General features: G+C 49.4%; 1 protein-coding gene across 2 annotated transcripts in view; it reads left to right on the top strand.

Moving 5' to 3' along the window:
• The window catches only part of NSMCE2 (NSE2 (MMS21) homolog, SMC5-SMC6 complex SUMO ligase), a 213,555-nt gene extending 189,603 nt beyond the window's left edge, over positions 1-23,952 (top strand). Inside the window, exons 5-7 of one of the 2 annotated variants that reach the window (XM_084864873.1) lie at positions 15,696-15,796; positions 16,196-16,302; positions 23,577-23,952. In XM_084864873.1, coding sequence (XP_084720999.1) covers positions 15,696-15,796; positions 16,196-16,302; positions 23,577-23,694 — 326 coding nt within the window. In that variant the 3' untranslated portion in view covers positions 23,695-23,952. The remainder of the gene's footprint in view (positions 1-15,695; positions 15,797-16,195; positions 16,303-23,576) is intronic. The other variant, XM_084864876.1, reaches the window with a different exon arrangement.
• Positions 23,953-24,396: the final 444 nt, after the last annotated feature.

Raw genomic sequence — 24,396 nt, 5'->3', positions numbered from 1 at the left:
GTGGGAGAAGTTGAGATAACCACAGGGAAATTCACATGGTTGGGTTCACAGTTCTTTTTTCCATGTGTGACATTTTACCGTCTGGAACACAGATGATTAAGCCTTAGCTGCATCCAGCTCACTCTTTGGGGAAATGCGAGTTTCTTTTCTACAAATCCTTTGCAAGGCATGTTTCCGTCTAACGGGAATGGGTTGGGCTTCCAGGTTGATGCACCTTCAAATAGTCGCGCCAAAAACATACCGGCTCCCGTGTGCCCTTTTTAACAGCTTTAAACGGATGGTCCCGGGGGCATTACAGAACTTCACACCAGCAAGCCTTCTGGGAGCTGTGGGAACCCGCTCCCAACTAATACCATGACTTGCCCATCTCTGTCCAGTAATGTCCCGGCTGTGACTGCTCGCCCTTTTCCACGACCGATGGGCTACTTAATGCTTGTGAAATTATGGGTTTGTATGAGCTAATTGGTAGAAGTCTTTGAAAAAATAATTATAACTTGGGAAAAGAGGCTTAGCGTATATGAGATGTTTGTAATCTCGAAGCCTGAAAAGAAGAGCAGGCAAAGGTTTTGCCTTAAAAGTAGGGTAAGTGTCCCTGCCACAGTAAGAAGTCTGTTCCTTCTGGGAAAACAAATTCAGCAACTGATTTAATATCTGTTACTGTGGCTGGCCTGCAGCCCTACCCCCCTTCTAAGCATATGACAGGTCTAAACAGAATTCTGCTTTGTAGTCCATGGACTTTGGGAAAATAATTCTGTGATTATAAGGTTTCCCAAATACACTTTTTCAAGCCTTGGTAATGAGCACATTGCACCTACCTGCCTGCTTGGGTAACCATCGCTGTTGCTCAATTTATGCTTAATATTGGTCAAAGTGAAGCATGTTTTCATCACTTGAAATTCAGATTTTATTTGCTCAGTTACTAATGGCCATTTATTTCTGTAACATAAACTAGGATGTTATGCAAGTTTGGTTTGCAAATAGGTTGACTCTTGAACGCAACAGTTTACTTTGAGATCAGTACGAGGAGTCATTTGAGTTGACTCCCTAAATACTCATAAAACCTTCTTTGTTTGTCTTTAGCATAGTCTGGTTCCTCTCAGGATAAAAAGTTGATAGTGATCGGAAGGATAGAGGATTTAAAACTGGAATGAGTGTTGGAGACTATAGAATCTACCTCCCTTCCCCTTCTCATCCCTTTGTTTTTCAGGTTAGAGAAAGAACAAGGTCAAGAACAAGAGCAGCTGTGTGGTCGTCACATTGGCGACAGAACCGGGGACTTTCACTCATTCCGGGGCACTTGCCACCAAAGTGTTATTTTCATGTCATTGGCAAACAGTTGACTTGAAGGCACTGTGTTTTTGTACCCTCAATATTGGTTTGTGGCAGGGACAGAGGCGTGGGGGTGGGGAGAGAAAGCCTTTTATATGAAAGCTCTTAAAAATCTTTCTCATACAGTCAGATCAACAGAACCCAAAAGTGTCTCCCAGCCCAGTTTCCCCAAGTGTCCTTTGCTTATATTTTCTTCTCACTTTTCTTTGGAAAAGCTGTGTTCCTTTCACACTTAGAAATAACCAATCTTATTTGTTCTGACAGCAATGTGCAAACATCTGTTGCATCAAAAGGCCCACACGGAACCAAACACCCATGGTCCTTTCTGAATGTCACTAGCAGTGGCAGCCAACATTTCATCAGAACCTCAGAAGCAGTACAGAGAGGAAAAGGAAAATCAAGGTAGCAATTATCTAGTTAATGTACAAGCTGAAAGCCTGCATCATAAAATCCTGAGGGCAGTGAACGCTGCTTTCGAATCAGGCTGTCTCTCCCCTCCGAACACAGTGCCTGCTGTCAGCAGCAGGGTTTCAGGTGAAACTTGTTGACACTGTGATGGTGACACTGAGTGTCCATGGAAAAGGATTTTTGACAAGGACTGAATCAGGCCACCGTGGTGTTTATGAGATCTTAGGATCTGCAATCAGACCACAGGTTTTAGAAGGTTTTCTGAAGGTTTTAGAAGGCTCTGGCCCTGAGTTCATAACTTGGATGAAGAGCAGGGAAGAGCAGACACGCTGGGAGAGCACAGAGTGCTCATCACAGCATCTGACTTACCTGAGAAATCTGTCAGTGTTTCCTGTTTGTAATTCCCGCATGGGATCAATTTTTAAAGTGCCCTGGCACCTTGTTGCTGTGGGAGGCTCCCGGATAGCAGAATGTGGTGCCGTCCTGCTCTGCCGGCCTTGCATCCCTCCCCTCCCTCCTTCCTCTCCCCGGGGTCCACCCAGGCACTTGAGTTCCATGTGCACCCGGACCCCTGGCCTACAGGCCTGGCAGTTCTCCGCGCCCCTGCTTGGAATGGCCTGTCTCCTTTGAAGTCCACCGTGGAAGCTCATAGAATTTATCCCGCTGCGTTTTAATGACACCACTGGACAGGGAACCCGTTAGGTCAGGGGCCCTGTGTCACCGACCTTGGTGTACACAGGGCCACTGTCATGCCAGGCCCTCAGTGAATGGTGCTGGGCGGGTGGGCTGGATTGCAGGCAGACCAACTCCTTTCTATACAGCTTACATTTTAGGAGGCATTTAATAATAATAATGATAATAATAATAATAATAATACTATAATACCAGAAAACCTGACTTTAAAATGTTTTACCGCTTACTTTGTTAGGCTGGACATACCGGGTATTGGTACATGTTATTGGAGTGCGGGCTCTTAAGCCCCTCTCATGAGAATGGAGGCACTTCAAGCATGCTTGCTTTCACGTCCTTGCCCTTGCTCATCCTACCGCCCTTTCCTTCAGGATCCCTCCCAGAGGGACTGTCCCTCCGGCCGTCAGGCTCAGAAGCCCCCCTGTGAGCTCCCTGGTCCCCCAAGCTCAGGGCCGCGCTCGTGGGCTCCCTTGTCTGTTTCAGCCCTGGGCTCCGCCCCCTCTGTGCTCAGGAAGCGGGGTACTCAGCAGACATTCACTGAATGAAACTTGTATGAATCATATCAGGGGCTCCCGAATGAGGAAGAGAAAACAAATTTCCCTCAAGTTTTAGTCCTGACCCTAGGACCATCAGCCTCCTACATGGCCGTCCTCGCATACAACGCGAAGTGGGCCTCTGTTAAGGCTGCGAGTTACAGTGACTGCACAGCCGTCACTATTACAGTATTATTATCATTAAATGCCTCCACAGTCACTATGAAACCCGGCTCTGACCGGAAAGCCAGCGTGTCCCCAGGCCTGACAGGTTGCCTTGCCATCTCTGCATGAATCCTGGGAAATAATGTCACTGAATTCATTCTGAAAAGTAAAAGAGGCCCTTTTACTTTTTTCGCATTTCCCTTTCGTTAGCGCTCAGCTCTGGCTCTGTCGTAAATGGAAGCTTGCTAGGTCGACTGTGTTCCGTTTTTCTCACTTGTTCTCACTCTGCTTGTCTTGATCTCCTTGGTGTTGAGTCATATTTTTGGAATGAAAAGAATCAGAGGCTTTTTTATCATTAGCTCCTTTACCATGGAATTTAGAAGAGAGAACAGAATGATAAAATTAGACACGCCAGGCCTCTGTGTGTCATCACGTAACCTGGTCTACTTTGGTACCAAAAATAAGATCCCCTTTAAATAATTTCCAACTCATGTGAACTGGCGGTGGTAGGATGAATGGCCTTCAGTCTGCGTGAAGAAGGAGAGAAACTCCTTTACCCCTCATGATGGGCCCAGCAGAGGTTTTCCTGACAGTTAAACATTTCCTTTTCTTAATTCCCTTCCATTGCTTCTAATTACGACCCCTGTAATTAGTGTGCTAATTACTCCCCTGCGTGATTTCCCTGCCTCCCTCCGTGGTGTTCACCCCTCGTGTGCTGTCAGCTCGCCTCCTCCCTGGCCTCCGGAGCTCCGTGCTGCCTTTCTCACACAGGCCTCCTGGCTGAGGGTCTGGGGGGAGAGACAGGCTGCCCCGCCCCCTAACCAGGTGCCTCCCATATTGTTTTTTCTTTGTCTTACATTACAGTATTTCCCAAACTTCTCTCATGATGAGAATCACCTGGTGGAGTTGTTAAAATACAGATTCCTGAATCCCAACTAAGAAGTGCTAGACTAGAATTTTGGGGAACATATAGGTAAAAATTGTATACTTAACTAGTGCTCTAATTGGGATTCAGGAATCTGTAGTTGAACAACTACACCAGGTGACTCTCATCATGAGAGAAGTTTGGGAAACACTGTACGAGAATCTTTGGCTGAGGAAGAGAACTGCAGTCAGAAAATGGCAGAGCCCAGTATGCCTGGTCCTCTGTGCTGGGTACTTGGTCCTGCTCCCTGCTCACCGCACCCTCTGGGGCAGCTCCTCACTCTGCACTGGAGACTGTGGCTCCAGCCACCTTCTGTGCTCAGGAAGGAAGCGATCCGAGGTCTTTTCCTTTTCCTCTGGATTGGTAAAGCCAGGTCTGAGAGCCCTTTTTTTCTTCTCTCTTTCTCCTTCCTTCCTTTGGTCCCTGCTGAATAGTCTGTTCTCTCACTGCATCAGGCCGTCTGTGAGCTCATGGCTGACCGTAGACAATACACTGGACCCCACAGGCTGCGAAGATGAAGGGCAAGGTCACCCTGTCACTGCCCCCCCCACACACACACACACACACCTGTCCCTGAAACTCACGATGTTCTTATTCATATGTTTTTGTCACTGTCTCAGTGTGTTTATATTAAGTTTGTTCCTCTGATGAGGACAAAACATTTATCTCATCTTCCCAGGATCCTAATGAAACAGGAACAAGACTGATGGCTGGCTAGAGATTTAACACCCAGTTTGCCAGAGCCCAGGGGTGCCTGGCCCAGCCTGCCTCCCGAGACTCCTCCGGGCCTCGCACAGCCCCCGTTCTGCAGAAGAGCCAGGGAGTGAACAGGATGTTGAAGTCACCAAGGACCCCTAAGGATGGGGTCCCATTTTCTGACACTGAGCCCTGCATGAGCCATGCGCTCGGAACACAGAGATGAACAGAAGTGGTCCCTGTCTTTGCGTTGCTTACAGATTAGTGAGGGGCACAGCGATACACAGAGAATTACTGATGTGTTGGGTGCCCCACGGGAAGGTTTCAAGGGAGGGCGGTGGCCTTGGTAAATCCTCTCTGGGCCTCCATTCTCTGCCTGAACAGAGGCTTCGCACCCACAGCCAGTCCCGCCCGCCCCCGCCTCCCTGCCCTGCTGCCTCTCACTGTCACCTGTCCTGGGATCTGTGAGCTTTCGGTGAGAAGGACATTGTCCCTCTTGACGACTTGGGTGTGGATGAGGAAAAGAGTAGATGTTTCATGCTAAGCACATTGTCAAGGGCTGTAATGTCTGAAGGAGGAAGTTTTAGAAGTGTGATTTCTTCATGTTGACACAGCGAACAAATGACTCAGATCTATTGTACACATCCACAAGAGCTGTGGCCTAAGCTGATCCTGGTTTGAAGTCATGTGTCCTCTTTGCAAGTGGGGAGGTTTTAAAGCGGGTGGGAGGTGGAGAAGGGGAGTGGGGGGAGGAAGGAGGACGTAGAGGCCAGGGCTTGTGCCTTTCCTTGAGGGAATGGAGACTTCCACATCCTCCTGCTTCTTCCTTTCTTCTTCCTTTCTTCTTCCTTTCTTCTTCCTTTCTCTCCTGCTCTCCTCCTCCTCATCCTCCTTCTCTCTCTCCTCTCCTTTCTCCTCCCCTCTACTCCCCTCTTTTCTCTCTCTCTCCTCTCTACTCTCTCATTTTTCTTCTTCCTTCCAGTAGCCGGGTTTGAGTTTATATTTTCTATTATGCTAACTTCAGGCCAGACCCTGAAAACAGAGGTCAGGGCAGCCACAGCATGCGTGGACTCCTGCCTCTGGAGTACCGCACTGACCCACCCTGGGCCGCAGCATAGGCTGGGGCTGAGCTGCGTTTTGGGTGGCGTTGCTGACAGGTTCCTGACAGGATGGTTAAGCCTCATTAGATCTGGGCCTCACACTTGGACCTTTTCAAATTTCTTCCATATTGATGGCACTTTGGGAATTGTTCCTTTTTTTTTTTTTTTTTTTTTTTTTTTAACACGACTACCATGTGCCACCATAAAGAAGAATTTTTAAATGGGCCAAAAATAAATCTTGGCACTCTGTACCATGCAGGGAGAATACGCTGTGTGATGGGTACGTGGATTGTGTGGCATTTTGTAGCGGCCATGTGGAGTAGTCCTGGGGAGTGACCTACTGTGAACCCCGGGGTCTGAGGAAGGGAGTGTGTGTCAGGCCTGACTACCTCGGGATATGTGCTTCCCCTTCCCCACTCCTCATCCCAAAGCGATGCCTGCAGGTGCTCTTCATCCATTGAGGATGAAAAGTTATCATTTTAGAATCAAGTTGATCATTCATTTTGAGAAGCCTTACAAAACCAAGTCTGATGTTAGGGCTAGTTTTATTCTGTTATTAAAGCATCGCATTGTCTACAGGTATTTCACTACAGTTGTGTCTGGAGCTCGGGCATCAGAGGAGATGGAAGAGAAGATATTACATAAATTAAATTGCAATGTATTGGCTTGTTGTGGAGCAGATAAGTTTGAAATATCTTTAGCTGACATTCAGATGATACAGCTAGAAAATATCAGGGATGGAAATGGTGTCATTAGCCCCTGTTCTTGACTCAAAATTGAAACGTTGCAGTTTTCAAGTTGAGCAATTATCATTTTTAAAGTTCCTTTTTTAGTAAATGGTCTCTGGGCTTGATTTCATAATGTGTTTCAGTTTGACAAAGTGAATAAACAAGTTCATCCGTCCTCATTGCCACCAGCTCTGCTGACCTCATAAGTGTTACTTGGTCTTGTGCAAGCTAAAGAATTACTATATATATATATATATATATATATATATATATATATATATATATATATATATATCACACATTTTTATTGATTTCAGAGAGGGAGAGAGAAGCATCACTGATGAGTGAGAATCATTGATTGGCTGCCTCCTGCACACTCTGAACTGGGATTGAGCCAGCAACCCAGGCACATGGCCTGACTGGGAATCGAACCGTGACCTCCTGGTTCATAGGTGGATGGTATACTGCTGAGCCATTCCTGCCAGGCTAAATAATTACTTTTCAGAAACCTTAGAAATTTTCCTTAATTTCTCTATCTCCAGTTCACACCTATACTAATGATGTCTCCTGGACATCATGGACTGCAGTATTCCATCAGATTTTCTTCCAGCCTTTCTTCCACATACTTGTTAAGATGAATTAATTTGTTAAGATGAATTAATTTTGTTAAGATGAATTAATCATATAGTTTCAAATTTCAAATATATATATATTTAAATATATATATTTATTTCAAATTTCAAATATATATATATTTCAAATTTCAAGTGTGTATGTGTATGTATATATATATATATATATATATATATATATATATATGAAGATTTAATATGAAATTAGCCAGGACACCTTAAGGACATGACCACTCAGGAGGAGGCTGCACGCATAGGTGGGCGGGAGGGGACTGTGTGCATGGTGAGGCGAGTCACATAGAGAACAGGGCCTGCCAGCCAGGAGCACCAACAGTCCCTCCTTCTGAGGGAGGGAGGAAGGGAGGGAGGGAGGTCATATCCTATGGAAGAGACACCTTGAAAATGTCTAAAGAAAGTTGGCATTTTTTCTTGGTGAAGGGAATGGAGTCCATGTTGATGAAGACACTTTGGTGGTGCGATGGCCGGCAGTGGCAGCACCAGCAGGATGATGGGGGTGGTGCCTTCCCCTGATCAGCCCGCTCGCCTCCTGCAGAGGGAGGCCAGAGCTGCAGAGGAAACACCTTTCTGACTGTTTATTGGCTAATCTCCCCTTACACCAACCTCAGTGTTCTTGGTAACTTGGGTAATAAAAAACCAAGAAGGTGATCTAGGGTTTTACCACCTCACTCCTGGAGGAAAAAACAAGGTCCACTGCTGGAGGGGCTAAGAAATGTCATATCCTGCCCTAGGCAGATTGCCTCACTGGATAGAGCCTCAGCCTGCTGACCACAGGGTCTGGGTTCATTTCTGGTCAAGGGCATGTACCTAGGATGCAGGTCCTCCCTGGCTAGGGCCCAGGTCAGGGCTCATGCAGGAGGTAACCAATCAAAGTGTTCCTCTCACATTGATGTTACTCTCTGTGTTTCCCTCTCTCTTCCACACTCTCTAAAAATCAATGGAAAAATATCCCCAGGTGAGGAAAGGGAGGGAGGGAGGTCATATCCTATGAAAGAGACATCTTGAAAATGCCTAAAGAAAGTTGGCATTTTTTCATGGTGAAGGGACTGGAGTCCATGTTGATTAAAACATTTTGTAGAGGGAGGCCAGACTGCAGCTTAGTCCCGCTCCCCACGTAAGACATCCCTGAGGGCTCCCAGATTAGATTGGAGAGGGTGCAGGTTGGGCTGAGGGCCCCCATGCACAAATTTTGTGCACCAGACCTCTAGTTTTCAGTAACTATCAGTTGTTATTAGTGGTGATGCCGCAGTTCCCTTAAGTTCTCAGTCTGTTAGAAAAACTGCTGTTCTTGAATATCACTGCGTGTACTCTCTGCCCTCCTGGGTAAACTCAACAAATTTGAAATCATTCACATTTTTATATTGATTTTTAAAATATATATATTTTTTATTTTAGAGAGGAAGGAAGAGGCAGAGAGAGATAGAAACATTAATGATGAGAAAGAATCGTTAAATCGGCTGCATCCTGCATGCCCCACACTGGGTATTGAGCCCACAACCCAATCATGTGCCCTGACCTGGAATCAAACCGTGATCTCCTGGTCATAGGTCAATACTTAACCACTGAGCCATGCCAGCTGGGCTGATAACTAATTATTATTGTACTTTCCTATGAACGTAGGGGGTTTGGGACAAAGAAATAGAAAATAAATGATCTAAAGACATAGTGGTCTAGTTTGTTTCTTGGAATATGACCTCCATCATCTTACTGTTTGGTGATTTGCTTTTGCACAGAAGTGGAACAGAGAATGTAGAGCAGAATGACCTACACAGTGTGTTATGGCTCCCTTTCTATAAAATTAGTAATTAGATCAAGGGCCAACCTGCTTATTTTAAATACTTGCCTTCTAAACAGTCCTCCTCTCGGTCTTCATCGTCTTATCGCTGTCTGCTTATAGCTAGCACTATTCACAGCAATCTCTTGTTTCCACAACCATCATTCAGTGAACATTTATTAAGTTCTTGCAGCTTGCCTAAAGATAAGTAAGATGGAATTCCTTCCCTTAAGGAATTCACAGTGTGACAGGGAAAATAGAGAATTAAACATACGATTATGGCACATGCAAAAGATGTGCTGGAGGCGAAGGAGAAATCGCTTCTGCTTTGGGATTTCATAGAGGAAATTGTGAGTCGGGAACGGAGGTCAGAGATTGCTAGATGCAAGGCCAGCAGAGATGGCCAGTGTGTGCGAACTGTAATTAGTTTAGGGTGGACATGGAGATGGGTGAGGTGGGTGGCAGTAGGAGATGAAGTCTTGTTGTCATGCTTAGAAGGCCTTGGTTTTAGAAGGATGGCTAGTTGTAATAGAATATATTGGGGAGAGACACAGACAGAGAGATGAATGAAGAGCCTTTTGCAGTATTCTAAATAGGCAGTTCTGGGGACTTGAGTTAGGGCAGCAATGAGAATGAAGAGGAGACAGAGTCAAGACAGTTTAAAGATAGAGATTGCATGTCTTAGCTACTTGGATGGGTGGCATCTACCATCCTCTAAAATAAACGTACGATTAGCTCAAGTGACCTTTCTCATCTTCCCATCTTTGCTTGCTTCCTACTCTCCTGGGGATCTAAATAATTGCAAGTAATGGACCTTCTCCGTGCTGACTCTGTAGCTTTCCTGTCATGTGGTTTTCTAATTAATTGCAGAACAAAGAAACAGAATGTGTGCATTAGATTTCCTGCTTTTGCTTGGTAATCTAGAGATGGTCACTACATCTTCTCTTACAAGGAGTCTTAAATGCATGTACTGAATTTGGAGATATTTTCAGTATTTTATTGGCTTGAGATATTGTATGACCATAAAAAACTGATTGGTTATTGTCCCACTAGTAGGCTGCACTGGGTTTTACTTATTTTAAAACCTGCATATTTGGGCATATGACAGGTATGACAGTATTTAAGTAAGTGGAAGCAAATTATTACGTGATGTCAGTTGAGGATGAAGCACATGCCTAACACAACAGTAGGTAAATGAGTGAGAGCATGATAATGTGAACGGGTACATCTTATTATGATTGTCAGCTCATTTGGAGGAAATATTTTGAAACTCTTCATTCAGTGTGCTTTCAAGATCTTTAGGAGAGTGTGTTGAAAGAGCCATGGAAGTGAAAGCGGCCAGAAATTGAAGATGTTCCTAGCGCTGTGTCAGCTAAACACAGATGAGCTAGCTTGGGCCTCGCTGTGCCCTGGGCATGAGACAGCTCCTCCCATTTAGAATCCTGGGTGGGACTGTCTTGTCTTTTCTCTGGGTGATTCCATGGCGTATCCTTTTTATCGGTTGAGCATACATATTGCATGTGCCCACTACATGCCAGCTAGGTCTGTGGGTATTCTGAGTAATAATGTTAAAAATCATACCATTACTTTTTTTTTTTTTATCGCTCGCACTATTCTAAGACCTTTTCACACATTAACTCATTTCATCCCTGTACACTCTATGAAGTTGGTACAATTATTAGCTCCATTTACATCGGAGAAGATTGAGACAAAGAAAGATAAAGTGATAGAGCCGGGATTCCAGCCAGGCAGGCAGTTTCCAGAGCCCAGTTCCCGAATACTGTGGAACTGCCTGAGTGCCCTTCCCTCTTCTTATCGCACCCTCCCCCACCACACACACCCCTCGAGAGCCTGGCTTAGTCATCACTTTCTGCAGGAGGTTCACCTGGATTCCTCACCCTACCCACAGAGATCTCTGGGTTACTTTCATACTTTGTACACAGCACATGTATTATTTCACTCATTGCACTGAATATAAATGTTTGTATGTGTTTCCCCCGCCAGACCCAGTCTTAGTCCTCTTTGTATCCATGCCTGGCACTTGTGTAGGGTAGGGTTTGGCACAGAGCAGATGTTCAACAATGCAACTTGAATTGAGTTGGTTTGACCGCCGCACACTCAGTGCTTGTCCTCAAAGAGTTTTTGGTCTACCTGGAAAGGAAGGCCCATCCACATGCAACAACTGAATAAGGAGGAGGTGAACGCTAAAAGAATATGGTATAGGCAGTAGTTGCTGTGAGATTTCTAAGAAGGGAGATTGGCTTGAGGGATTGGGTTGGATTGGGTTGGATTGGGTAGAGACATTATCTCCAAATACATACAAGCTGAGATGAGAATAGCTTATCACCAAGAGAAGAGGAAGGACATTGACCAGAATGTTGACCTCAGGTGGCTAAGACTGAAGTGCTCACATTTAAGGGGGTAGCAGAGCTGCATCAAGAAATATAGGTTGAAAGGCCCTTCTTTCTGACACAGTCCAGATATCAGCTCTTCAAAGAGGCCAATACCATCCTTTTCTGGGAGAATTTTCCATAGTAAGATACTATGGAAAGATGTGAATGCAGAGCCCTCACCAGACTGTGTGCATTACATGATCAAGCCAGGCTCTCCGGAGAGGTGTGAGGAGAAGAGGAAAGGACAGCGGAGCAGTGAGGATCACCGTAATCTAGAACATGGGCTCTAACACAGCTTGCCCATCCCTCCTATGTGGCTGAGCTCCTTGAAGGCAAGGACTGTTTTTGCCAATACCAGGCAGAGTGCCTCGAGCACATAGTAGTTGTAAAAATAATAATAATAATAGCAATAACAATTTTATCAGTATATAACATTGATTCTAATAAAAACTCAGTCTGTTCTTGATCATTTTTGTTGAACCTTGATTTCTGGAATCATGCCGTCCTTTGAAGGCTGTATCATCTAGGAAATCTTTAGTCTGTAGGCCCTCTCTGTACATGATCTGCATCTTAATTATGCAGAGCCATTCACAAACAGCAGAGTCCTGGGTGCCAGAGTATTGGAAACAGAATGCAGTCCCTCAGTGGCAACTTGGCCCAACCAAACAGATAGCATTCAGGACAGGCCGGGACACCAATCTCAGGAAGAAACCATGATGCAAAGCTGGACACCCAGCAGTACCATAGAGAGACCTCAAAGCTCCCCCCATTCCCCCCCTCCTCTGCCACACACACACACACACACACACACAGCTGTAATTCTTTTCCCACTCGGAGTGTGAGATATGTCCAGGTTGACAGGTGGGCCCACCAGGAGGCCCACCAGTAGGTTACTGGAATTGGCGTAGACACATACGCAGATACTATAACTAGAGAGTTTCAAACTTGGAATCTATGTTCTTTTGAACATCAGAGAGGCCCCCAAATCTTCCATGTACAGCTCAGCCTCTCCAAACAGGCTGTCCTAGAATAGTGCCAGCCACATAGTCTGTACAGCCGGGAAGCATCTCAAGCAGGCAACAAATATTTGTAAAGTATTTTCTTCAGATGCTGCTAACTCTCAGAGAAAGGTACTTTTAGAGAAATGTCCAGGCTTCATTGAAAAAGCACTTAGCCATAAACTTGTGTTCCTCGCTGGCATGAAACTGTCTTACTGGTGGCCAAACTCGGGATACCTGAAGACAGACAAGTGACTAATCCGAGGCTGTGTGTGGCTGTGTGTGTATTTTCTGACCACAAGACCATGTCTGGAGTCTCCTTTGTAATTACCACACGGCCTACTGTAATTGTAAGCCTTGAATTTACTTCCTGCCTTTGACATGTAATTCAGGGTCCAAGGCTGCACCCCAAGCTAGGGTGAAATCCTCTGTCATTTGCCTAAAACCTGTAAGATCATTGTTGTGTGAGGGTGTGTGTGTTTGTGGTTGCCACATCTGTCAAATATGTTAAGTATATCCTTGTGGAAAATATGCCCACTCCTGCCTTGTGAGATAAAGCCCTTTACTAAATCAGATGTTTACCGAACACCTATTACTATATGCCAGGGATATTTTAGACTCTAGGAAACATCAGTGAACAAGCCAACAAAGACCCCAGAGGGAGACCAAGGGAGGGGAGGGGGAAAGGGAAGGAGACAGACCAGAATATAACTCACAGCCTGGCCAGCTTGGCTCAGTGGTTGAGCATGGCCCTATGAACCAGGAGGTCACGGTTTGATTCCCAGTCAGGGCACATGCCCGAGTTGCAGGGTCAGCCCCCAGTGTGGGGCATGCAGGAGGCAACGGATCAGTGATTCTCCATTATTATTGATGTTTCTATCTCTCTCCCTCTCTGAAATCAATAAAAAGTTATTTAAAAAATAAAAAGAACAAGTCACAGATGAGTGCCATGGGTAGTGTCACAAGGGATGTCGCGGGGAATGCCTAGGTGGCTTCTTTAGCTTGGGCGCCAGAGCAGCCTCTCCCAGAGGTTACGTTGCGTGGGCCGGTGAGAGAGGGAGATGGTGGAGAGGCGAGCTGCGTGGCCACTGTGAAGAGTGTGCACGGAGGCTAGCCAGAAGGCTCCCGCACGGTCCCGGCAGGATGCCGCAGTAGTTCATTCTAAGGAGTGGAAATCAAGAGAAGGGTCTAGATCCGGATTACGGAATGTAGCTTAGAAACAGTCCACAGAGCTTGCTGCTATTTTGGATGAGAGGAATGAAGGAAAAGGAATAATCAAGAATAATTCCAGCCGAAACCTGTTTGGCTCAGTGGATGTAGTGTCGGTCTGCAGGCTGAAAGGTCCCAGGTTCGATTCCAGTCAAGGGCATGTACATTGGTTGCGGGCACATCTCCAGTAGGGAGTGTGCAAGAGGCAGCTGGTCGATGTTTCTCTCTCATTGATGTTTTTAACTCTATCCCTCTCCCTTCCTCTCTGTAAAAAAAAATCAATAAAATATATATTTAAAAAAAAAAAAAAAAAGAATAATTCCAAAGGTTTGGGTTTGAGCCATGAGGAAGATGATGACTGAGATGAGAAAGGCTGAAGGCAGTCCTTTTTAGCTCCTCACAATAGCAGTCATAACTGACTCACAGTGAACCTACATCTCAGGATCCAATAAACGCCCTCTCTGTCCTCCCCCCAGTGCACGTCACTGGGGAATGTTCATAGCATTTGGAATCTGCTTCAAGCATTCCCATGGTTTCCCCTGTAGTGCTCACTTTATGGCATGAAATGAATCACAGGAAAGCCACTGGCATCCCTCATGGGTCCTCTGTAAATGCCAGCTCCTGCCCAGGCATCCCTCCTCGGCACTCGCTGGGGGCTGGGGCCTAGGCTTGGATGGAAGGCTGCATCCGGGCTCTGCCCCAGCTCAGAAGTCGGCAGCTGGTACAGACCATCAACATGCCTGTAACATGTTTGAGGCAAACAACAGGACCAATTTTCTTGGTTTTCTCTTTGTAATCAGAAAAAAAGTTTGAGGTTTTTTTTACTAACAAACTCACAACTTGGGGAATGGAGGGGGGGTGGGCGCGGGACAGGACAAGAAGATAGAGCCAGACATTGCTTGATTAAATCCCTTTCTGATTTGACCTATATTTTCCCCTCCAATTTCCTTTTCCGGGGCTTATCAAAAAGTTGTGTCTTTGGCTAAACTCATGTCAGTGACATTTGTCGCCAGACGTGACCTTTTGTTATCACATTGTAGAATCCCGGCGTCAATATCACTTTCTATAAATACAGGTTTCGGGTGAAGGAATGTTCTCTCTGGAGAGAAGTTTAGCTTCGGAGAACCTTTCTCCTTTTAGCCTCCTGCTCTGTGGGCACTTACTCACCGCTGGCATTCTTCCTCGGCTTACGCTGTCAGCCCTCCTTCCGTGATCACTCATGTTGGTAGCCACCTACGGTGCCAGTTCCCCACTCGGCCTTCCCTCGTGGTTGGCAGTGCCTTTGACTTGTGCTCTCTGGCTTCCTCTACGTTTTGAAATTTAAAAATAGAAAATAAGAAACAAGCCCACAGTCGTTCACGCTGGCTGAGCTCTGTAACTCATCTAGCAGACTTTCCGGTGAGGTCCACAGTGGAACACAGGCCGTCGGAAACCAGCCCTGGTTCAGAGCAAGGCCTGGGAGGCGTGGACAGGGGACACTCTTACTCAGGCGGTCACACACACACTCGGAGATGGGCAGTGGCCACCACACAAGGCGGTTTGGAGAGCCACCGAGAGAACGCTCCGCTCTGCTCCTGACTCCCCTCCTCTCCTGTCTGTCCCCTTTCCCGTCCCTCAGTAACACCTAACAAAATGAAGGGGTTCTGAGACCAAAGAGTTAAAGAACCCCTGCACCACCTAACAGTCATTGCCATTCAGTGAATGCGGCCTCGTGCCTGGAGCGGTGCAAAGCGCACTCCGTTCTCCATCTCTTCAATTTTGCAACAAAGCTGTCAAGGGGAGCTTTGGAAAAGGCCTGGCTAGCCGAGGCCTCGCAGCTGGACATGAGAGAGAGAACAGGTCCTTAGGACACGGAAGCCACACTCCTGGTTACCGGACAGCACACCTTCACAGAGGAATCCTCTAACTTGGAAAAAGTGATTTGCTTTTTTCAGTTTTCTCTCAAAAACGGGCAGAAGGGTTAATACGCACCGAAGTGCCCCGCACAGGGGCTGACACCAAATAGACCCTGAGCGACCACTGACCCCTTCCTTCCACGCCTTCCTGCCCTTGTCATGGTGGACCCGTAGGCTCAGCCACTTCCCCTTTCTCTTCTAGACGGTCTCCAAGCAGACAGAGAGGCTGATGGACCAGAGGGGGTCGACGAAGATATGATTGTGACCCAGAGTCAGACCAACTTCATCTGCCCCATCACGCAGGTACCGTGTCCTCCTCCTCCCCAGAGACCAGGCAGTTCTCTTCGCAGAGGCCAGGGGTCCTGTTGGCTTGCGGACTTGACTTCAAGTCCATGGTGAAGAAGGGAGGAGAGAGGAGTGCTGGGGATACACACGGGAGATCGGTGGGCTGGAAAGACTTTCCCATCAGTCATACCATTTGGGAGCAAATCACTGGCCCACAGGCCGAGCGGCATTGTCACCACTGGTCTCCCTGCTGTTTCTCCCGTGGCCTCTGTCCTAATTAAGCCCTGACAATGATTGGGAGGTTAAACATAGAAAGGCCAACTAGGAAAAAACAGCGCCACGTAATCAGTGACTGGGAGAAGTTACTGGAAGTTGGTCATTAGCATTCCTGAAAGCCTGCTGTCTCCTTGATTGCAGTTGGAAATGAAGAAGCCAGTGAAAAATAAAGTGTGCGGCCACACCTACGAAGAGGAAGCCATTGTTCGGATGATCGAGTCCAAGCAGAAACGGAAGAAAAAGGCCTGGTGAGTGGGTCCCGGGAGGGAAGCAGAGCCTTTCCTGGATGGGGCAGGCAGCGGCGCTGAGGTCACGCCAGGGGACACGGTGCTCACCGCCCCCCTAAGCAGGCCGCCTCCCGGAGGGTGTAAACACGGGGGCTGGCTTTCTGGGAAAACAATGTGGGAGGAAAAGGGAAAAGCCAGGAACGCCAACCACGCGTTTCTAAAGCAGGAGAGAAAGGAGCTGGATTGGATTGTCATCATTAGGTAACAGGAGTTTTTATGAATTTGTGCCATAACCTGAAAAAAAATGAAAGAACTGTGATACTAAGAGAAAGACAAAAAATCTTTCAATAGCTTAAATTACTTCAGTAACTTCCCCAAAGGTTTAAGTAAACGTGTGGGTAAGTGGCCACTGAGAAATTATGATTACTATTAAATTGGAATGTCTGAAGAATCTTTCATATGGATATTTCTACCTCCTTCTCAAACACACCCACCCCTTACCTCCCGTGACCACAGCGGGGCTCCTGGAATCACACGGAGCCCTAAGCTGGCGAGGCTCACTCTGTGAGGTGTGACACTCTTATCGCAGACGGGATTATCGCTCGGAATGGAATGGCAGGTGTGCCCAGCTCTCAGTGGACTTGTGATAACAGCCCTTTGATGTGGGCTTTGCTTCTCAGGGCCCAGAAACTTGCTGGCCCAGACCTGGAATTGGAATTCCCCGCCACCGCTCCCTGGTGTGGGCTCAGAGAGAGGGCGTAGGGGACTGCCGCTATCTCGATGGCCATTCAGTCAAGTGATCGACCCTATTTGTTCGAGGAGGTCGGCCTGTTGGCTGCAAAATGGAGACAGCTGAGTGCATTCTTACCTGCTTTGAGTTTTCACCTTCCAGCTGTGATGCTGTATTTCCCTAGTGAAACCTCCCATTTCACCCAGTGAATATCCTTTTCTTTGATTCTGGACTCCTCGGCCTTTCTTTTCTTTGAGCTCTTTTCTCTCTTCATTCTCCGCGAAGTAAAATGTCCATTTTTTAACATAATTGCTAAGAAGAGGTGTTCCCAGAGTTCTGTTTCCCGGCTTTTCTTTCTTAGTTTGGAATATTCTCCAGGAGTCAGCTTTGCAAAGGGCAGTCACCTGTACAGAGCACATTGCTCGGGGCAGGGGTGGGAGTGGGGGTGAGGGGCAGGTCCAGAACCGACTTCACATTTAAGTGGATCTTCTCAATTGCACACTTTGGCTTTCTAATGCCCTTGGCCTTTTTTGAATTGTGCACATTTGGAAGCGCTTGTCTGATACTTGCTATTGGGGGGGCGGGGGGGAATTTCTCTTACTTCTATAACTTGGGTTCAGGTTCTGCAAACTCTTCCGATTCTCATAGCTTAATAATAACAATTTAGTCCAAGTGAAAGAAGTCTGGGAGATTAACAGGGAGGGTAATGTCTTTCCTGGGCCTTGAAAAACGAGAAAGATTTCGGAATGGTAAAGAAGAACCGTTCTGCCCAAACCGGTTTGGCTCAATGGATAGAGCGTCGGCTTGGGGACTGAAAGGTCCTGGGTTCGATTCCGGTCAAGGGCATGTACCTTGGTTGCGGGCATATCCCCAGTAGGGGTGTGTAAGAGGCAGCTGATCGATGACTCTCTCTCATCGATGTTTCTAACTCTCTATCTCTCTCCCTTCCTCTCTGTGCAAAATCAATTAAAAAAAAAAAAAGAAGAAGAAGAAGAACCGTTCTGGGCGAGCGGCTCGCCCACTCAGAGCCTGACCACGTGGTGGAGAGTAGGGGCTGCTTCAGGGCGCGTGTGTTGGAGGGAGAACAGAAGGATGATGGACACGAGCAAGAGGGGAGTGGTGTGAAAACTCAGTATAGAGGGTGTTAAATGTCATGATTTGGTTAGTTTTCTCATCTATAAATTGATGCTAATAGTTGTAATTGCCTGATTGGTGTCTTAAATTTGAATAAGATCTATATAAAGTGTTTAAAGTACCTGGCACATGGTAAGACTCAGCAATGTCTTCCCATCATCATTGTTGTCACCGTTATTCTGTAGGCATGAGAGAACATTATTTGCAGGGAGTAAGGTAGGCCACCCTGAAGTTTAAGAAGTTACTCCAACAGCACTTCACGAGATGGATTAAAAAGGCATGAGGAGCCTGGCCCGAGTGGCTCAGTGGTTGAGTACCAACCTATAAACCAGGAAGTCACAGTTTGATTCCCGGTCAGGGCACATGCCTGGGTTACAGGCTCGATCCCCAGTGTGGGACGTGCAGGAAGCAGCCCGTGGAGTTAGAGTTTGCAGCAATGCAGCCATTTGAAAGTGTCATGGAGGCTCCACATGTGGATTTTTTGAACTTGAGAGAAAGCTCTGAGCCGGAGACGTTGATTGGGAGGTTGTCAGCACATAAGAGTCAACCCCACTTACCTGCCAGCCCAGACGCAGCTCTGCACTGGACGAGCCCACCACCTGAGAGCCAGCAGGGGCGGGGCCTGGGCGAGGCTCTGCCCTGCGCCCGGCTGCTCTCGGCACCTGCCCAGGGCCTGCGTGGGCCCTCAGCGATGAAAGGGCGGTCAGAGGGGGCGGACCTGGTGGAGCCATCATCAGGAGGATGAGGAGGGGAGAAAAGAGCGTGGGGGAGTGGGCGGGGCCTGAGACAAGGGCACTGGGCAGGAGATGGGCTTTGGGCCTCTGCACAGTCCCCCTCAGAGGCTCCTGATGAAGCAGGAGGTCGTGTCACTTCCCCCAGTGCCCCCGGGTGATGAGCAGCTTGGGTTCCCTTTGTCTAAATGTCTGTGACACATGCAGGGTGAGAAGTCTCCGTTCTTCCTCCTAGATGTTCTGATTGTGTTGGCGAGGCTGGGGTTCCAGGTACACTGCGTTACTGGGCGCTGACTAAATGTCACTGTCCCCGCCTCGGTCTCTGGCGGGACCTTTCCATCGGTTTGAGTCAGAATAAGACTGAGACGCTGGCCCTAACTAACTAAATACAGTTGTCAGAATGATTTCCTGGAATCTCTCTCATAATGGGCTGTTTATCTGACTAATAAAGTTGTCTTACGATTTTATTAATTTAATGTGGAAAGTATTACAGATGGTCCCCCTTTTTTCCCTGTTGACCCCCTCCACCCCATCCCCACCCCACAGCGATTTTTATGTTAATAAGACATTTCCAGCTTTCCACCATCATTTCTTTTTTTTAAAAAAAAAAAAAAAAAACCTGAACTATAGTTAGCAAAGCCACATCTAAGAACATTGTAAACTTAAGTTGATCAGCAGAACTCCAGCACTGCACGTGTGGTCCCTTGTTAACCTCTCGGAGCCTCCGTTTCTCCATGGGTAAGGTGGGGATAACAGCTCCCAGAATTCGGGATTAGAGAAATGGTGGGGAGGTGAGCCCAGCCCTGGCCACAGCCTTCCTGGCAGAGGGGAGGAAGCTCTTCCTGGACAAGCCCTCAGCAGGTAGAGTCTGGTCCTTGAGGGGGAGCCGGTGGGTGTGACCTCACATTGTTTCAGACTCAGGGGATGTGGGATGCAGTTACTCTCTGTGTTTAGGTCTGGTAGGAATCCATCCCACTCAGCTTTCCAGAGGGGGCTATAGACCTTCTTTCTAGAACTTTCTAGAGCTGGGTTGGACCTTGGAATTCTTGGGACCCAGATCCAGGAGCTCCGAAGACTCAGAATCTCGTCCTTTTGAGCTGATGCTGAGGCCAAGGCTCCCCACAGCCTCCTGGGACCCTTTGTTCAGCAGACACGCATGCTGGCCCGCTGCTGCCGGAGCACCCTGCCCCGGCCATGACCCGAGTCAGGACCCCGCCTCTCCTCCCAGGCCCGGGGCTCTGACTCCTGCACAGCAGTGACGTCAGAGCGGAGAGCTTAAGACTGGGCACTGCCACACCCGACTTGCTCAGCAGGATGTTGTGGGGATTAAAGCGCCATGGCTTCTGTGGAGCTGTTCCCCTGGAGGAGTGCCCAGATGCAGGATCCTGTCATTGTGGCCCCGTCCTAACCTTTGGGTCTTAAGGCTTGTGTTTGTTTACTTGAGATGGGGTGAGAAGCCAGGTTCTCCCCCAGCGCCTGCAGGGACCCCTCCTCCAGGAAGCCTTCCGGAACCCTCGTTCTTGCTGGACAAAAGGCGCCTCCCCCAGGCTCCCTGGCACCGTGTCCATGTGGCCCCCGCATTGTGGGTGGGCTGGCTCAGAGCTGTGGACTGGAGCAGGAGCCTCACATTGTAGCACCTGAGTGAGCTCCTTGACCCTTGTCAATGTCATCTACCTATTTCTCACAAAACCCTATGCTCTGCCTTCACCTTCACAGAGGAAGAAACTGGGGCACAGGAACTGAGTCACTGGCCCCGAGTGTCACAGCCAGGAGGCGAGCGCCGGGTCTCTCACTCCTGAGCCTGCGTTTGTGTCGTCGGCCATCGGGCTCCCCTTGAGAGGGCTTTCGGTCGATGCTTCTGACCCTGAGGTCGATCCCTTTGATGATCTGAGGCCCCTAGTCTGACACAGGCCCCCCTGGCTCTGTCCCCTCCGGGCAAGGCTGCCTGCTGCTCTGCAGCTCAGCGGTGCGGCTAGTCCGGCAGACATTCTCCAATGCCCTCATCTCTGACCGAAGGCTGATGTCATCAGGAAGTCCTCCACCTCACTCTCCACTTCCCTGTCCCCCGCTTATTCACTGTCTGGCCGGCGGTGTGGGCGCTCTGTTCTGCGGAGGGCGAGACCACGGCTGGCGGCAGAGAGGACACTCGTGGTGGGAAAACGCTGAGTGAGGGTCGCCCCACCGTCCGCCCAGCACCCTGCCTCGAGTCGCATTCCCACGTCCCAGAAGTTGAGTGATGAAAGGGGCCTTTTCTGAAGTCAGGAAAGTGTCCATGTCCTTTTACACAGGGCAGCTATTCACTCACTCCTCAGAGAAAGCGTTCACGTGGCGGCATCAGGGGGTTTGGATCGAGTGTAAGGGATGTCCAGGCACCCCGATCCCTACCCTCACCAAAGCCCAGTCACCAGACTGAGGCGAACCTGGGCCAGTTCCTGGTCCTGCTTCCCACGGGCATCTTTCTAAGCTCAGTGTTTAACACATGGATCCAGGCACCTTCCCTGACCCTCCAGGCCCCTTCACCTGACCATCCAGTCCCCTTCCCCTGACCGTCCAGGCCCCTTCCCCTGACCGTCCAAGCCCCCTTCCCCTGACCCTCCAGGCCCCTTCCCCTGACCGCCCAGGCACCTTCCCTGACCCTCCAGGCCCCTTCCCCTGACCCTCCAGAGCCCCTTCCCCTGACCATCCAGGCCCCTTCACCTGACCCTCCAGGCCCCTTCACCTGACCATCCAGTCCCCTTCCCCTGACCCTCCAGGGCCCTTCCCCTGACCCTCCAGGGCCCTTCCCCTGACCGTCCAGGCCCCTTCCCCTGACCCTCCAGGGCCCTTCCCCTGACCGTCCAGGCCCCTTCCCCTGACCGCCCAGGGCCCCTTCCCCTGACTGCCCAGGGCCCCTTCCCCTGACCCTCCAGGCCCCTTCCCCTGACCGTCCAGGGCCCCTTCCCCTGACCCTCCAGGCCCCTTCACCTGACCATCCAGGCCCCTTCCCCTGACCCTCCAGAGCCCCTTCCCCTGACCCTCCAGGCCCCTTCACCTGACCATCCAGGCCCCTTCCCCTGACCCTCCAGGGCCCCTTCCCCTGGCCGTCCAGGGCACCTTTTAGCATTTTTAAAACCTGCTCACAGCGCAGAGTTCCTCACAGTGACTGATGTCTCTGCTCTAAAGTCGCCTTGGCCCAGAGGCCAAGAGGGTGTCTTGCGGGGTGAACTGTGGGCTTCCCGCCGCTGGACAAATTAGAGCTCATGGTCAGCCGTGTCCCCCTCTGGGCTACGTCCTTTGTCTTGTATTTGTTGTTTTTATCTCCTTCTGTACTGGTTATCTTTGAGCTCATCCACCTGTGCTGTCTGGAGAGCTGTCTCGGGTCACTAGGCGGGAGTGTGTGGGCAGGAACCTATATTTGTAATTCACACTTGGACGCCCAGGCCCTCGCCCAGGCCCAGCCACACGGAAGAGCCATTGCATGCATGAAAGTGTGCATGTGTGTTGATGTATTAAGATGTACAGAGACCACCAGCTTTAAAATGTGCTAGAAGAACCGTGACCACAGAGCAGATGAGAGTCATGGGAGGTCATGGAGGGAGCCGGCGAGTGCGAGCAGGGCGTGCCTGCAGCCGGGAAGTGGGGGCTCCCCCGTCTGCACTCCCTGCAGCAGAGGCACAGCGGGTCACGGCAGGGGGCGGGGGCGGTGAGGACAGGATTCGGTCGGACTCGCAGTCTGGCTCCTGTGGCGAAGAAACCAGGTGACTTCATCCTGCCGCGACTTCATCCTGCCGTGCCTTCAGAGGAGACCATCCACAGAGCCGTGAGCTCCCCAGCCCCCGCGAGATGAGTCATGCACCGATGCCCTCGCCACAGCTGAAGTCCCCATCGGCCCACTCAGTCTGCGTGGGAAGGCATTTCGGAGGGAACACACCTCTGGGACTCCTGAGCCCCCGGCCGGGTTTGCAGTTGTTCCCCTTGGAGATGAGGCACCACCCATCAATGCCCATCGGCTCGGCCAAACTCCGAATGAAGCCAGTCCTAGGGGTCCTACTGGCAGCTCTGTCCGGGGGCCCCTCTCTGCTCCCCCCCATCGGCGCCGCCCTCCCTCCTGGACCGCTGCGGGTGCCCAGTGCCCCTGCATCCACTCAGCCTGTGTCCTCCACTCAGCAGCCAGAGCTGTTTTCTCTTGTCTCCCAAAGCAGAGCCCTTCTTGTTCAAACCCTCCACTGCTTCTCTTCATGTTTAAAAACAAAACCAGCTCAGCCTCTGCCCTCCTACTGAGCTTGCTCTTCCTCCTGGGCCCCTCCACCTGCTGCTGCTCCAGCCCAGGCCACATGGCATCCGCTCTGGACGAGACCTGCGAGGCTAGGCTGACCCCCGCGGGACAGCCTCGGCCCACCCTCCCCCTGCCTTCACCGCTTCCTTGCCTTCATAGCCCTTAACGCAAACTGAGCTTCAGTCTGCCTCTAGGCGGTGTCCCCCATTGGAAAGCAGGAGCCGGGGAGTGGGCACTGGATGGGTGTAGCCTGTGCCCCCAGCACGGGGCGGGGCGGGGCCTGGCACAGGTGGGCATCCGTTCACACTCTAATGCGTGCCCATCACACCTGATTTTTAAAGCGTGCTTCTTTGGGGTAAAGTGCCCTCGTTGAAGTGCGTGTGTGGGAGAGAAGTTCAGGCAGAAGGCGTTCGGTGGCCTGACCTCATTTTCTAATCTCTCCCAGTTGCCCTCAAATTGGCTGTAGCTACACAGATGTGAAGATGTGTGATCTGGTCCAGGACGAAGCACTGAGAAGGGCGATTGAGAGCCACAACAAGAGAAGACACCGGCACTCCGAGTAGGAAAAGCCACCTGCCCACAGCCACGCCCGCAGCCACGCCCGCAGTCACACCCGCAGCCTACCTCCAGCCCCAGGCACCTGTAGAGAGCACGCTGGCCACAGCGCTTCGACCAGCTGCATCGCACGCTTCGTTTGGGGTAAAATCGAAGGTTTTAAATGGGATTGAAATCATTTTTCTATGTTACAATGAAAAGTCAGAGAAACTATATTGTTTATTTTTAAGTATTTTATAATTTGAATAAAACTTTGATAATCTGCAGCTTGTCCTGTCTGTGCTCCGCCCGAGGGGTGAGCTGTTGTGCTGGTGCAGGCTGGGGGTGCCAGGCCCTTCTCTCTCTCCTGCCTCACACTGTCTGTTTTGACGTTTGAGCCCAGTGATGCCTGTAAGGGACATTGGAAATGTAAACACATCAAAACACCCTGTCACCAGCATTTCCCATCAGGACAGTAAGGAAAGCGTGAGGTGACGGAGCAAAGCACGATGCTTCGTAACGGGCTCGTCGGTGCCGTGGTGACTGTTGTCGCCACAGTGTCACCCATGGAAGCCACCACATCCTGTCCGTCTTCTTCTGTGGATCCAACCCCGGGGCCTTGGGGTCTTCGGCCATGCGCTAAAGGCGTTGAACCAGTTATTTATTCTCTGATGCCCCTTTAGCCCCAAAATCATTGGACTTATGACTTCAAGGTCTTATGATTGAGTATC

Source organism: Pipistrellus hanaki, assembly GCF_964339955.1.
Source record: "Pipistrellus hanaki genome assembly, chromosome: 17".
NCBI classification, from domain to species: Eukaryota; Metazoa; Chordata; class Mammalia; order Chiroptera; family Vespertilionidae; genus Pipistrellus; species Pipistrellus hanaki.
Note: the sequence above shows the minus strand (reverse complement) of the source record. Positions and strands in the feature narration are given on the sequence as shown.